Genomic DNA, 16,182 nt, shown 5'->3' with positions numbered 1-16,182 from the left:
AAGGCTGGACTAGATGAATCCCAAGCCGGAATTAAGATTGCTGGAAGAAATATCAACAACCTCAGATATGCAGATGACACAACCTTGATGGCAGAAAGCGAGGAGGAATTAAAGAACCTTTTAATGAGGGTGAAAGAGGAGAGCGCAAAATATGGTCTGAAGCTCAACATCAAAAAAACCAAGATCATGGCCACTGGTCCCATCACCTCCTGGCAAATAGAAGGGGAAGAAATGGAGGCAGTGAGAGATTTTACTTTCTTGGGCTCCTTGATCACTGCAGATGGTGACAGCAGTCACGAAATTAAAAGACGCCTGCTTCTGGGAAGAAAAGCAATGACAAACCTAGACAGCATCTTAAAAAGCAGAGACATCACCTTGCCGACAAAGGTCCGTATAGTTAAAGCTATGGTTTTCCCAGTAGTGATGTATGGAAGTGAGAGCTGGACCATAAAGAAGGCTGATCGCCGAAGAATTGATGCTTTTGAATTATGGTGCTGGAGGAGACTCTTGAGAGTGCCATGGACTGCAAGAAGATCAAACCTATCCATTCTGAAGGAAATCAGCCCTGAGTGCTCCCTGGAAGGACAGATCGTGAAGCTGAGGCTCCAATACTTTGGCCACCTCATGAGAAGAGAAGAATCCTTGGAAAAGACCCTGATGTTGGGAAAGATTGAGGGCACTAGGAGAAGGGGACGACAGAGGACAAGATGGTTGGACAGTGTCCTTGAAGCTACGAACATGAGTTTGACCAAACTGCGGGAGGCAGTGCAAGACAGGAGTGCCTGGCGTGCTATGGTCCATGGGGTCACGAAGAGTCGGACACGACTAAACGACTAAACAACAACATGGGCAAAAAAAGAAATTTCTGTGCATTCCTATGGGAAACCATGATTCGCAAGGCGAATTTTTCGCAAAACGAATTGACTCGCGGAACGAATTAAATTCGTCTTGCGAGGCACCACTGTAGCTTGTACTTCCAGAAATGTATTCCTAATGTTTAGTTGGAATCTCCTTTCTTGTCATATGAATCCATTGGTCCAGGTCCTAGCCTCTATAGCAGCAGAAAACAAGCTTGCTCCATCGTCCATGTGACTGCCTTTTAGATATGCGAAGATGGCTATCATATCTCCTCTCAGTCTCCTCTTCATTCTCCAGGCTAAACATACCCAGCTCCCTCAACTGTTCCTCATAAGGCTTGGTTTCCAGACCCTTGATCCTCTTGGTCGCAAGTTCCAGCTTGTCAATATTCTTCTTAAATTGTGGCACTCACAATTGGACACAGTATTCCAGGTGTGGTCCGACAAAGGCAAAATAGAGTGGTACTCTTACTTCCCTTAAAGTATCCAGACCCTAAACTTCTGTTGATGCAGCCTAAGATTTCATCACCTTTTTTTTGCTGCTGCATCACACTGTTGACTCCTGTTAAGCTTCTGGTCTACCTAGAAAATAAAATGACTCCAGGCAAACAAGAAGCAATTTCAGAAACTCATATGTGCTTTGAGGGACTCCTCACTCTCAAACACAAAAAAGCAGAGCTGAGAATTCCACACAGACTCCAAATGTGACCTGAAATGACCGTCTCCCTCTGGATATTCCAAAGACCTGCATATTTTAGTTGCGCATTCCAGCGTTTAGGGGTGCTTTAAGGAAATCGTCAAGGCTTGCCAATGACTTGAAGGCAACGTCTAAAAATAACCCAAAGTTTCAAAGAAACACCTTTGTGTGGGCGTGTTTTGTTTTCGATTAATAAAAAAAGCCTTGTGGCGTTCTAAAGTGGGGGTGGTTGGGAAAACAAAAAATCAAATATACGGCGGGGGGTGGGGGTGGGAGAAATACAGGGTGTGGAGGGGATTGTCATCAAATGAAAATAGAAGACAGCTCTGGGTTTCTTTGCAAACTACTTTAGGCTCAGAGAATCTGCCCGGGGAAAATTTACCACTACATTTCTGTTCTGGTTGTTGTCAGTTCCGCAGTTCCAAACCAGCAGCAGGAAACGAAACCCTGCCTAATAAAGCTTCTCCAACCTGGTGCCCTCTAGATTTTGGGGGCTGCAATTCCCATCGTCACCCCTGAGCATCGGCCATGTTGACCGGGGCTGCTGGGAGCTGGAGGCCAACGTCACCCCTAAAGCAGACCGTCGCTTGCCATTACAGCCCCCAGCTAACTCCATCATAACTCTGCCATCCTTCAATGCAGGGATCATAGAACGGAGAAACTGTGGTCCTCTGCTGTGGGGCTCCCATCATCATCCCTAACCATTGGTCCTGCTGGCTGGGGCTGATGGGGGTCAGATTCTGACAACATCCAGGGGACACTAGGATGGGGAAAGCTGGCTTACGGTATCAAAAAATCACAATCTTAGAGTTAGAAAAGACCCCCAAGAGTCATCTAGTCCAGCCCCCTGCAATGCAGGAATCTCAGCTAAAATATCATTGTCAATGGACTCCCACAAAGAAAAGGTGGGTTGAAAGGTGGTCAATTCACCTTCCGTTTCCGAATCTGGAGCAATTTTGCCTGCAAATTCACCCAGAACGGGACCACGCGAGACCAAGACTCAAATCATTGTACAGTCGTACATTGGTTTTTGAACAGAATGGGTTCTGGAAGTCCATTCGACTTCTGAAACGTTCGGAAACTAAGGAGCGGCTTCTGATTGGCTGCAGGAGTGCATCCTGCAGCCAATCAGAAGCTGTGGAAGCCATGCCAGACGTTCGACTTCCGAGGCAAAGTTTGCAAACCGGAACACCTACTTCTGGGTTTGCGACATTCGAGTTCCAAGTTGTTTGTGAACCAAGCTGTTCGGAAACCAAGGTACGACTGTTGAGCACTTCCTATGCTAAAAGCACCATAGAGATGGAGTCATGCTTCCCAGCTCAATAAGAGTGGCTGGGGAAACCCAGCCAGATGGGCAGGGCATAAATAATAAAATTATCATTTATTATTATAAGCGCACCCGTCATTTTCCAGCTAGATGGCCAAAGTCTTTTCACTGGAATTGTGGAATTCCCACTCTTCCTCCACGGGAGTTGTGATGTCACTTCCTGGGTGGAATTCCGTTTCCTGTTCTGGATAGCGCATGGCCAGTTTCTTCCCCTCTACATCCTCCTGGGTCTCAGAGCCTCGATCTTCCTCCTTGGCAAGGCACGTCTTCCCAGAAGGCACTTCCGAAACGGACCCCACAATCACCGTGTCAGCTCTCATGATGTATATTTTTTCTAGGATGGGGGAGAAGCAGGAAACAGTGTTATTTTCCCCTCCCTCAGTCACACATAAAGCATAGCTTCAGGTGGGGAAAAACTGTTGGGGGATCAAAACGTTCCACCCTTCTTTTTTAAAATGTTCTTTTCGCAAAAAAAAAAAAAAAGGATATGCAGTGGTACCTTGGTTGCTGAACTTAATCCGTTCCGGGAGTCAACTCCCAGAACCATTCAAAAACCAAGGTGCAGCTTCCGATTGGCTGCAGGAGCTTTCTGCACTCAACTGGAAGCTGTGGAAGCAAACCAGAACACTCACTTTCGGGTTTGCAGCGTTCGGGAGCTGATTTGTTTGGGAGCCAAGCCGTTCAACAACCAAGGTAAAGGTAAAGGGTAAAGGGACACCTGATCAATAGGTCCAGTCACGAATGACCCTGGGGTTGCGGCACTCATCTTGCTTTACTGGCCGAGGGAGCCGGCATACAGCTTCCGGGTCATGTGGGCAGCACGACTAAGCCGCTTCTGGTGAACCAGAGCAGCGCACGGAAACGCTCTTTACCTTCCCTATTTATCTACTTGCACCTTGAGGTGCTTTCGAACTGCTAGGTTGGCAGGAGCAGGGACCGAGCTCACCCCGTCGCGGGGATTCGAACCGCCGACCTTCTGATCGGCAAGCCCTAGGCTCTGTGGTTTAGACCACAGCGTCCCAACCGAGGTACCACTGTGTTATACAACCCATAACGGAGCACTGACTCCCGCAGGAGGCAGTGAGGGCCACCGACCTCGACGGCTGACTCACCGATGTGGTTACTCATGTGGTTCTGCAGGGGGGGCTCCACAAATGCCCCTCCATCCACCTGAAGCAGCTCAGCATCATTGGGACCAAGGACAGGAGTGTTTTCCATTTCCAAGATGGAGACGTCGTCAGGGGCTTCTGCGAGGGGTTCAGGATTCAGCTGGTCCTCCTCTCCTGATCCATGCCCTTCCGAGTCTGGCCCATTGATCCTCTCCTTGCAAAGACAGGAGATCAGTGGGTGAGGGGTCTATCCTGTGCAGGAAGGCAGACCATCTATTCTCACTGCCCAGTTCTCCCTCTCTGGCTTTTCCCTCCAGCAAGATTTAGGCTGCATAAGCCCCTGTAGAAGTTGCCTTTGACCCAGTGTGCTTACAGCGAAGGGCAGCGAAGGCAAGTGAGGCCCTGGTTCAGAGATGGGGGTACCTGTGCCCTTCGAGATGTTGCCAGAACACAACTTTTATCCACGCTGGCTGCTGGTCAGTGGCCAAGAGGTGGGGCCCAGTTACATTGGGACATCCACGGGTTCCCCTTCCCTGAACTAGGCCCTCACTTGCCTTCACTCCACTTTGTTACGTCCATCACAACTCTGCCTCCTTTGAATGCAGGGTTGGGAAACCAGAGGCCCTCACATCACCATCCCCGACCACTGAGCATGCTGGCTGAGGCTGATGGCAGCTGGTGTCCAGAATTTGGAGGGCCAGCAACCCATCCCATCAGGCAGACCTGATTTCAAATCCTTGCTCAGCCATGAGACTTACTGGGTGGCCTCGATCTCCCCATTTTCTCTTTCAGCTACTTGGCAGGGAAAGCAAACCTAATAATAATAATATAATAATAATTTATGATTTGTACCCCGCCCATTTGGCTGGGTTTCCCCTGCCACTCTGGGCAGCTTCCAACAAAGATTTAAAATACATTAAAATGGCCATTTGGACCATTCTCACCCCTCGATATGCCAAGTTGCAAGGCAAGGGATCATACTTACTTTGCAAACCTTCACCGGCTTAGAGGCTGCAAAAGAGAGAGAAAATGAGAGGGGGGATTAAATCTCTCGCCATTCACGTTTCTACATTAATTTCTGGAGACGGCATTCCCAAAAGGTTTCCCTCTCCCTTCACAAACAAAGCACTTCATTAGGAAAGGTCCCTGCCAAAGAAGATAATTGATGGCCTCAGGCTTTCAAAATCTTTTTAAAGAGGGAGAGATTGTTTTTTTTATTTATTTCATAAAATTTATATGCATTTATATTTCATGAAGTGTGTACATGATTTTAAAAAACAACAACAAGCAAAATCCCATCAGCGGTTTACAAAAAGAATAAAAGCACAAAATTATCCGTTAAAAGCAGGCAAAAACAATTATTCAAAATTAATTAAAACCAGTGGCAAGCAGATTAAAACACCTGCCAGCATTGTACGTGATATAGGCTTTCACTAAAACAAAATGTTTTTAGCAGATTATGTTTTTAGTGACATCAAGTGTATTCTTTTTGACACCTGCCAAAAACATTACGCTTTAGGCACGTCTACCCAGACATGTAGAAGGCTGTTGTGTCCTTTAATCTGTTTTTGATTTATTGCTGTTTTTTATATATATATAAAAAACGTTTCAAGTAGTAGTATAATTTTTATGAATTCTACAGATAAAAATATATGGATTAGGAAAACTCAGACAGAACGTTTGCCAATGGCTCTGAGTTTAAACACCCCCAGGTAGGGCCGGTGATGGTCCTTGCCAGAAATCCTGGAGAGCAGCTGCTAGCCCGTGCAGGCAATACTGAGCTAGATGGACCTATGGCGTCCTATGTTCCTGCGATATTCACACATAGCAATGGATGATGAGCTACACTGAGCTCCTAGGACAGGGGGCACCTGAAATGACTCGAAACATTATAAGCTGCATCCTGGTACCCAAAACAAAGGGAACTGTGGCACCTAGTGTTGCAATGAAGTCATGACAAGAGCCCAGCTCGACAAGAGCTCTTCTGCCACCCCAAACCTGAATGCCTTCTGACTTAAGTGGAAAAGAATAGCCCTGTTGGGTCCAGTGTATGGCCCATCTAGTCCAGCATTCTGTCCTGACAGTGGCAGCACTCCCTTCAGCTCCACAAAGCCCTCTTCTGCGGTTTCCAGCAACTGGTATCGAGAGGTATAATGCCTCTCACAGCAGACAGAGGACTGTCCGCTCCTCTTTTGAAGCCATCCAAGCTGCCAGCCACCGCCTGCTTCCTGAGGCAGGGAGTCCCGCAGTCTAATTCTGTGCTGCATGAATAAGGGCTTCCTTTTATCTGCCCTGACTCTCCCTGACATCCGGCTTCCTTGGATCTCCACAAATTCTGGTATAGAGAGGGAAGGAGGAAAAAGCTTTTCCCTGCTCACGTTCTCCAGGGGGTGCACGATTTTATACACCTGGAACCATAGAATCGTAGAGTTGGAAGGGACCCCCGAGGGTCATCTAGTCCAACCCCCTGCAATGCAGGAATCTTTCGCCCAACATGGGGCTCAAACTCATGACCCTGAGCTATCCCATGTCACCTCATGCTCGCATCTTACTAGAGGCAAGAGCCAGTGTGGCGTAGTGGTTAGAGTGCCCAATTAGGACCTCAGAGAGACCAGGGTTCAAATCTCCACTCAGCCAGGATATTTGCTGGGTTGACCTTGAGCCAGTCCTGCCTCGCCGCTTAACCTACCTCACAGGGGTAACTGTGCCCCTGAAGGACCAGGTGCGCAGCCTGGGAGTCATTCTGGACTCTCAGCTGTCCATGGAGGCACAGGTCAATTCTGTGTCCAGGGCAGCTGTCTATCAGCTCCATCTGGTACGCAGGCTGAGACCCTACCTGCCCGCAGACTGTCTCGCCAGATTGGTGCATGCTCTATTTATCTCTCACTTGGAGTACTGCAATGCGCTCTACATGGGTCTACCTTTGAAGGTGACCCGGAAACTACAACTAATCCAGAATGCAGCAGCTAGAGTGGTGACTGGGAGCGGCCGCCGAGACCACATAACACCGGTCTTGAAAGATCTACATTGGCGTTTCCGAGCACAGTTCAAAGTGTTGGTGCTGACCTTTAAAGCCCTAAATGGCCTCGGGCCAGTATACCTGAAGGAGTGTCTCCACCCCCATCGTTCTGCCCGGACACTGAGGTCCTCTACCGAGGGCCTTCTGGCGGTTCCCTCATTGCGAGAAGCCAAGTTGCAGGGAACCAGGCAGAGGGCCTTCTCGGTAGTGGCGCCCACCCTGTGGAACGCCCTCCCATCAGATGTCAAAGAGAAAAACAGCTACCAGATTTTTAGAAGGCATCTGAAGGCAGCCCTGTTTAGGGAGGCTTTTAATGTTTAATAGATTATTTTATTTCATCTTCTCTTGGAAGCCGCCCAGAGTGGCTGGGGAAACCCTGTCAGATGGGCGGGGTATAAATAAGAATATATTATTATTATTATTATTATTATTATTATTATTATTATTAGACATCGGGTGGGATTTTATTTCCTATGTTTCTGACTTGCATGCTCATCATGTCTCAATTATAAATTGGAATGTTTGTCGTTATTTCTTGCCTATTTACTGGGCGTTTGGCTTGTATATGGTATGATGTAATACCCAGCCACTGCACTTCTGGGTTGTTAATAATGTGATATGTTATTATATATATACATATATATATATCTTATAACAACAAGCACCTTGAAGATTGAGCATAGATTTCCTGCGAAAGAAGGTCAGCTCGCTCTTCGCTGCATGGGGGACGATCCACTCCTTGCAAAATCTCCTCCGCCAAAACATCAGCAAGCCGGCAAACAGGACCAACACGGAGAGGAGGACAGAAACCAAGAGGGTGAAATCCGTCTCCCCTGAAATGCCAAAGACACACAGAGGAATGGGCAAGAGATGAGAGGAAAGGGTGAGGAAGAAATATATGTAGAAGGTGGTTTAAAGAAGCAAGCACTGTAGAACTGAGTAACATCTTGTGATCTGTTCATTTCGGAAAGCGCAGCAGAAGGAATTAATTTCTGCACCTTTGATAACTCTATAGATATAGATTTGGGGGATTTCTAGCTGAGTCAGTTGGCCATTCCAGCCCCTTGACTCCTCAAGGCTAGACTACTGTAATGCACTGTGGTGTGGGGCTGCCCTGGGAGACAGCCAGGATAACTTTACTTGGTCCAGAACGCAGGCGCTAGGGTTTTCCCCAGGAGCCAGGGGATCAGATCAGATCACACTGATCTTTCTTGCAAACTGTTTTTTAACATTGTGCCTTTGAAATCACTGCGACTCGCCCTGGTACCTCACAGGAGAGGTACAGTGCTTTTCTTGACCCAACGATCGGATCTCCTCAGTGCAGAAGTTCAGCTTTTCGAAACACAAAAATACAGTTCTAAACAAAGTCACAGGAAAGAGAAAAGCAGCCGGCATTTTTGCAGTTTGCTTTCGGGAAAGAGTGGGCAGTGCTTTGAAGATGCAGACCCCATCTGCACTTTAGTTTTAAACCTGCATTGTACCACTTTAAACGGAATTTCCCATGATTCTTTGGGTGGAAGCCATGAATAATTTATTTATACCCCGCCCATCTGGCTGGGTTTCCCCCAGCCACTCTGGGCAGTTTCCAGCAGAATATTAAAATACAATGATTCATCAAATATTAAATGCTTCCCTAAACAGGGCTGCCTTCAGATGTCTTCTAAAAGTCCGATAGTTGTTTACAGTGGTGCCTCACAAGACGTATTTAATTCGTTCCGCGAGTCAATTCGTTTTGCAAAAAATTCGTCTTGCGAATCGCGGTTTCCCGTAGGAATGCATTGAAATTTCTTTTTTTGCCCACAGGAACGCATTAATTAAATTTCAATGCATTCCTACGGGAAACCGCAATTCGCAAGACGATTTTTTCGCAAAACGAATTCGTCTTGCGAGTCACCATCAGATCGCAAGACGCATTCGTCTTGGGAAAAATTCGTCTTGCAGGGCATTCGTCTTGTGAGGTACCACTGTATTTCTTTGACATCTGATGGGAGGGTGTTCCACGGATCGGGCGTCATGACTGTTTAAAGCGGTAGGCTACTGCTTTAAATGTACAGCGCAGACGAGGCCTATCACTTGATTTCCCCCCGTACCTCCCTGCCAAACACCATTTGCAAACCTCTGTTCGGTTTCTTCGCAGGCAAGATGCGGGTGGAGTGGAATTCACCTCTGCCTTCGCCAAGGGTTGTGCTGAGGACGCTGGCCGGCGAGGGATCCGGGAGAACAGCAGCCGTGCCCACCGGCGGCATTGACTGCCCTGGCAAGTGGCCCAGGCAGCATTTGTCCTGTGTAGTTGCACCTGTGCCCAGAGGGACCTTGTTTAACTTGGCATAGCTGGGGGCGGGTGAGAAGGAGGGAGAGAGGGGGGGGGAAAAACCCAACACAATGAGAGAAGTGTTACAAACGACCCTGCAAGGTAGTCCACTGGGTTTTTGTTTATATCCACACTAGATAAAGTATTGCGCAGAGGAAGTTATCACTCACTCAGCGCGAGGCTTGCAGATTTGGGTGCTGGAATCTTCATCAGAGACAGTACCCGGAGGGCATTCTTCACAGACGGTATCTGTGTCAGAGGTGCCTGGGGAAAATAATGATAAAAGACTAGATTAAAACAAACATCACCAGAGGTGCCGTGGTTGGGGGTCCCAGGAGGCCAAACACCTGTTCCTATTTCTGCACCTGGGCCTCACTCTCCAGCTTCCTAGAGCAGCCAAAAGAGGACTGGGACTAGTGACTGGGAGTGGCCGTCAGGACCACATAACACCGGTCCTGAGAGATCTACACTGGCTCCCAGTACGTTTCCGAGCACAATTCAAAGTGTTGGTACTGACCTTTAAAGCCCTCGGTCCTGTATACCTGAAGGAGCGTCTCCACCCCCACCATTCGGTCCGAACACTGAGATCCAGCACCGAGGGCCTTCTGGCGGTTCCCTCATTGCGAGAAGTGAGGTTACAGGGAACCAGACAGAGGGCCTTCTTGGTAGTGGCACCCGCCCTGTGGAACGCCCTCCCAGCAGATGTCAAGGCAATAAGTAACTATTCTACTTTCAGAAGACAGCTGAAGGCAGCCCTGTTTAGGGAAGTTTTTAATGTTTGATGCTGTACTGTTTTTAATATTCGTTTGGAAGCCGCCCAGAGTGTCTGGGGAAACCCAGCCGGATGGGCGGGGTATAAATAATAAATTATTATTATTATTATTATTATTATTAGGAGCTTTTAGGCACTGAGAAGGAGTCTCAGTGTCCCTATTTTCTAGGGACAGTCCCGGATTTACATAAGCCACCCTGGTTTTTTATTTGATCCCATAATAATAATAATAATAATAATAATAATAATAATAATAATAATAATAATTTATTATTTATACCCCGCCCATCTGGCTGGGTTTCCCCAGCCACTCTGGGCGGCTTACAACAGAAAAATGAAATAAAACAATTAAACATTAAAAGCCTCCCTAAACAGGGCTGCCTTCAGATGTCTTCTAAAAATCTGGTAGCTGTTTTTCTCTTTGACATCTGATGGGAGGGCGTTCCACAGGGCAGGCGCCACCACCGAGAAGGCCCTCTGCCTGGTTCCCTGCAACTTGGCTTCTCGCAACGAGGGAACCGTCAGAAGGCCCTCGGTACTGGACCTCAGTGTCCAGGCAGAATGATGGAGGTGGAGACGCTCCTTCAGGTATACTGGACCGAGGCCATTTAGGGCTTTAAAGGTCAGCACCAACACTTTGAATTGTGCTCGGAAACATACTGGGAGCCAATGTAGATCTTTCAAGACCGGTGCTATGTGGTCTTGGCAGCCGCCCCCAGTCACCAGTCTAGCTGCCGCATTCTGGATTAGTTGTAATTTCTGGGTCACCTTCAAAGGTAGCCCCATGTAGAGTGCATTGCAGTAGTCCAAGCGGGAGATAACTAGAGCATGCACCACTCTGGCTAGACAGTCTGCAGGCAGGTTGGGTCTCAGCCTGCCTACCAGATGGAGCTGATAGACAGCTGCCCTGGACACAGAATTGACCTGCGCCTCCATGGACAGCTGTGAGTCCAGAATGACTCCCAGGCTGCGCACCTGGTCCTTCAGGGGCACAGTTACCCCATTCAGGACCATGGAGTCCTCCACACCTGCCCGCCTCCTGTCCCCCACAAACAGTACTTCTGTCTTGTCAGGATTCAGCCTGCATTGTGTCCTGCATTTCCTTAAGACGCTCCTACCTTCATTAGAGAAATGTTGGACGGTAGGGAGTTATCCAAACTCTGAACCATCAGAAGGTAAAAAGGACCCCTGGATGGTTAAGTCATAATATGAGCATAAATAGGGCAGGATCTCCCCTGCCGCCCAATGGCAGAACGCATTTTCCCTGAAGCAAAATCCTGACAGGGTCTCAATTGCTTTGTACCTACCTTTGGTCTTGACCCCAGAGCCTGGCTTGCAAGTGGTCAGCGGAATGCAGGTAATACAGGTGCCCATCGACGGCTCCTTACAGTACCATCCAGGTTGGCACTGGCATGCCCGGTTGGAACGGTTGGTGCAGGGGTGTTTTTCTACTAGGTGGCGGTCTGTTGGAGAGGACCCAAACAGATGCTGTTTTAGTCCACAACACCCCTGCAAGGTAGGTGAGGCTGAGAGGTAGCGACTGAACGAGGCCTGCTCAGCGAGCTTCGTGGCCGAATGGGGTTTTGGACCCAGATTCTAGATCAGGGTGATCTAACCGCAGGGAAAACGTTCTAAGCATCAGAAAACAACAACAATCTATCTGACAGTAAGAGCTGCTCGACCATGGAACGGTCTCTCTCGGGTCTCTCCTGGGGGGGGGGGGCACCCTGTTGCAACAGTTGAATAAAGATCAGGATTACTAGCTGCTTTGCTTCTCAATACAGTGGTACCTCGGTTTATGAACACAATTGGTTCCGGAAGTCTGTTCATAAACTGAAGCGTTCATAAACTGAAGCGAACTTTCCCATTGAAAGTAATGGAAAGTGGATTAATCCGTTCCAGATGGGTCCGCGGAGTACTTAAACTGAAGCGTTCATAAACTGAAGCAAACTTTCCCATTGAAAGTAATGGAAAGTGGATTAATCCGTTCCAGATGGGTCCGCAGAGTACTCAACCTGAAGCGTACTTAACCCGAAGCATGGGTGTAATTGGTTCCAGAAGTCTGTTCATAAACCCTAAACGGCCTCGGTCCAGTATACCTGAAGGAGCGTCTCCACCCCCATCGTTCTGCCCGGACACTGAGGTCCAGCGCCGAGGGCCTTCTGGCGGTTCCCTCGCTACGAGAAGCCAAGTTACAGGGAACCAGGCAGAGGGCCTTCTCGGTAGTGGCACCCGCCCTGTGGAATGCCCTCCCACTAGAGGTCAAAGAGAACAACAACTACCAGACCTTTAGAAGGCATCTCAAGGCAGCCCTGTTCAGGGAAGCTTTTAATGTTTGATGGATTTCTGTATTTTAATATTTTGTTGGAAGCCGCCCAGAGTGGCTGGGGGAACCCGGCCAGATGGGCGGGGTATAAATAAATTATTATTATTATTATTATTATTATTATTATTATTATTATTTGAAGCGTTTATAAACTGAAGCGAACTTTCCCATTGAAAGTAATGGAAAGTGTTCATGGAACTGTCTGAGTTGACGAGGAGACTTCGGGACCGGAGCGAAGAAGCAGCGGAAGAAGAATGGAAGAAATTTAGAATTTGTTTGAAAAATAAGTATGTAATAGATTGATTTAATGGCAGTGAGGGAGATACAAGGATGTTGTAGATTATACAAGGGTTTAAAAAATAAGTAGTATTAGAAGATAGGGGTATTAGAATTAAGATGAAAGTTATAGACTGAGTGTTTAAAAGATAAGAAATAATAATTATAATAATATGGTAATATGGATGACAATTTAGAATTTATACAAGATTTAGAATTTACTAAATATGAAATGTAAAGAAGCGCAGCAGAAGGAGGGAGAGGAAGTCACTAGATTAGAAATAAGGTTTATAAATAAGAAGTTTTGGTTTTTTGCAAAAAATTTTCTTTGTGTGTGTTTCGTTCTTTGTATAATGTATTTTTTTGTATTTTTGTATGTGTATTGTATTTTTGCTTGCGTTTTGTATTTTTTGTATTCTTTGTATGTGTGAAAAAGTTTTAATAAATATATTTAAAAAAGAAAAAGAAAGTAATGGAAAGTGAACTAATCCGTTCCAGATGGGTCCGCGGCGTTCGAAAAACGAAAATTCGTAAACCGAGGTGTTCATAAACCGAGGTTCCACTGTATTCCCTGGTTGGCCTCTGTTGTTTTCTCCTACCGGTAGAGAACCTATATGGGCTCTTAGATACCCCATAAGGGAAAGGGAGCAGTATTTTTCTTATAACATGCTGAAGTCTTTACCACGGACTTTGACACCTGAGGAACCGGGCTGGTGCAGGAGGAGGCGAGCCCAGGCGCCAATCAAAAAGGTAGCGTGCTGCAAAGGGGAACGGGTGCCCGGGGGGGGGGGGGGCAAATACCTGGCAGGCACTGCTTGCAAGCCTCGCAACGGGGTGTGACGTGCGCTTCGTTCAGGTAGTGGTCGGCTTGGCACAGGTTCTTTTTGCAGTCTGTGAGATTTGCAGGGCAAGTCACAGTCTGGGTGTATCCTAAAAAAACAAACAGGATAGGAGGCCGCTTTTAACCCAGTCCCAGGGCCTTGCAGATCCCGCTGTTGTACTGTAACATCATAGGGTTGGAGAGGACTCTTTAGTTTTCGCCAAACGTGGCTTTTCTGCCCATTTATAATTTGATTTATTGTCTTGCGAGGATGATGTTGCGGTAAGACAGGCCAGCTGCTATTAAAGCCCCTGGTAAATTAATCTCTGCTGGCACATACTTTTGATCAGAATAAAAGGAGAGGTTTTAAATTAAAAGCTTGCTTTGCAGATTGCCATTCTTCCCACGCAGCAAGTTTAAAAATTGTAGATCCTGTGAGATGCAGGATCCTGAACTGTCAGGTCATTGACACCTGAGGAAGGGGAGCTCCTTTAAGAGTTGAAGCCTTGCTTTCCCTCCCTCCACCGACAGGACTCAGGAATCTCCTTTCCCGCCTTATAGGGGGAGCGTTAGGTCCTGCAAAGCCTATGCAGTGGCATAGCCCAGGCTGAAACTGACCAACTGCAGGAAAAACAAAGTCTTAAAAGGGGTCCTGGCCGGATTATACGTCTCTATTTCAGCACCCAGGACTGGAAGGGGAATACCCTTCTATTTAACGCCAGCCCCTGATGGCGTGCCGTTCATACCCAACAGAAAAAAAAGAACCGTCAGAAGGAGAAAATGTCAGAAATTTCCTCTAGAAAGACAGTAAAAACACACCCCACCCACAGAGTTCTCTTAAGTTCCTCGAGGGGAGTTTTGGGGCTTGGCTTCCAAGGCCACAGAGTTTGCAAACTTTGATGAGTCACCCAGCGGACCTCAGACAGCCCCCCAAAAGCACCATATCTCCGGAGGGAGGGGAAGCTCCCCCTTCTGGCATGACAGACCAAACCTCTCTGGTTTTCATGAAGAAACCACAACTAAGACTGCTCATGCTGGTTTCTGAGAGTTCGATAACAAAAGCACAGCGAAATTGCCTTGCCCTCATCTGCCCACCCAACTACTTCGATCCGCAGATCTGGCCCTGTTACAACTGCTGCATAGCACCCCTTCCACTTATGCAAGAACTCCATCTTTTAGCGTGGCAGAAGCCACACTTTAGAACTCCCTGCCACTTGACATCGGGCAGCTGCCTTTGCTGTGCTTTTCTCGGTGCCTGCTAAAATAGAACGCGTGTTTTTTAATTCATTGCTGGTTTTAATTCCCCCCCCTGCAATCTAATTGCTTCTGCTAAACATCTTACTGCTTTATTCTTCTTGTCAACCACCTTGAAGTTCTCTACAACCAAGCGGTATGTAATAATGAAATAAATCTGAGAGAATAAATAAGGAGGAATAACGATATTTAAACTCATTTCCAATGTTGCACTTTTACAGTGCTATGAGCTGATCTGGAAACCGGGGCAGGGGTGCAAGGCCGGTGCTAGGGTTTTTTGCGCCCTAGGCGAGATCACCTTCTGGCGCGCCCCCCCCCCCATTAATAAAAAACAAAATATTAAATAAATAAATGAAAATAGAAAATAGAAAAAATAAAAATAGAAAATAGAAGAAAATAAAAAAGTAGAAAAAATAAAAACAAAAACAAAATAAAAAACAGCTGAGAGGCGCGGTGAGGTGGCCCCAGGTGGGGAGCACGAACCTGGGGCCGTCTCCACTGTGTCTGTCAGCTGTTGAGCGGCTTCAGGCCGCTCTCTGTAGGCAAGTGCGTGCCTTAGGATAGCTGCCTGAAGCCGCTCAACAGGTGACAGGTGCAGTGGGGGTGGCACTGGGGGCGGCGGGCGACAGGCAGCGGCAGGTGGCGGGCAGGCTGGCCAGCGCCCCCTCCATTTTGGCGCCCTAGGCAGCTGCCTAGTTCGTCTAAATGGACGTGCTGGCCCTGCAGGGGTGTGTGTGTGTGGATAGAAAGCCAGTCAGCAAAGGGTTGACCTCGGGCCAGAGAGACATAGGTGGCCCTCCAGGATTCTCTCCCTGGCCCTCAGAACTCTGCGCAAGCCACACCCTCTTCTATCCAGGCCACACCCTCTCATTGATTCTGCTTCCTGCCCCAATAGATTTTGCCAGTCTGGAATGTGCCCTTTGCAGATCCCCCTTAATCTCTATGATTCTAGGATTCCAGTGAGGTTGTCCTTGCAGTGCACAGAGAGAGAGACTGACCTGGGGGGCAATGGTAGCAGCACCGTAGGGGTTCTTTGTTCGACCCGATGACCAGCCCAAAACAAGGCAAGTGACCCGATCCCTAGAAAGGCAGACAGAGAAAAGCCATTGTTAAAAGCTGAGAGGCTGCATGTTTCTACTGCATTGAGCAGGGCGGAGTCAGTGTTTCTAAATACATCCTATATAATAAAGTCCCTGTGTCTCTGCGTCCAGTATTCCCTGTGTCCATGGGTTTGCGCTAATGCGCATGTGCCCCACGGACACAGGGACTGGACGAAGAGGCGGGACGTACACACACCCGCGCGCTCTCCCCCCCTCAACCCTCTGCCTCCCATTCCCTGGCGGCGGCGGACCAAGATGGCGGCATCGGGCTCCAGGGCCGCGGCAGCGGGAGCCCGGTCCGGCTCCCGCCGCCG

At 47.9% G+C, this 16,182-nt stretch overlaps 1 protein-coding gene across 1 annotated transcript; it reads right to left on the bottom strand.

Moving 5' to 3' along the window:
- Positions 1-2,392: 2,392 nt before the first annotated feature.
- LOC118086839 (tumor necrosis factor receptor superfamily member 8) lies at positions 2,393-13,329 on the bottom strand. The gene is made up of 8 exons (XM_088670985.1): positions 13,305-13,329; positions 11,400-11,555; positions 9,491-9,584; positions 9,126-9,340; positions 7,675-7,842; positions 4,976-5,001; positions 3,994-4,204; positions 2,393-3,215 (listed from the first exon to the last, which is right to left on the bottom strand). Exons 1-8 carry the CDS (start codon positions 13,327-13,329, stop codon positions 2,968-2,970), a joined length of 1,143 nt encoding a protein of 380 aa, XP_088527111.1. The 3' UTR covers positions 2,393-2,967.
- Between the last annotated feature and the right edge of the window lie 2,853 nt (positions 13,330-16,182).

Source organism: Zootoca vivipara, chromosome 6, assembly GCF_965207765.1.
Source record: "Zootoca vivipara chromosome 6, rZooViv2.hap1.1, whole genome shotgun sequence".
NCBI lineage: Eukaryota > Metazoa > Chordata > Lepidosauria > Squamata > Lacertidae > Zootoca > Zootoca vivipara.
Note: the sequence above shows the minus strand (reverse complement) of the source record. Positions and strands in the feature narration are given on the sequence as shown.

Excerpts from the sequence above, each read along its gene's own strand:
- LOC118086839 (XM_088670985.1), bottom strand. The coding sequence starts at position 13,329 with ATGGGGTATCTAAGAGCCCATATAG. Across the intron at positions 9,341-9,490 it reads ATCTGCAAGCCTCGCGCTGA|CTATGCCAAGTTAAACAAGG; the intron begins GTGAGTGATAAC and ends ACCCGCCCCCAG. Across the intron at positions 5,002-7,674 it reads ATCTATGCTCAATCTTCAAG|CCTCTAAGCCGGTGAAGGTT; the intron begins GTGCTTGTTGTT and ends TCTCTTTTGCAG.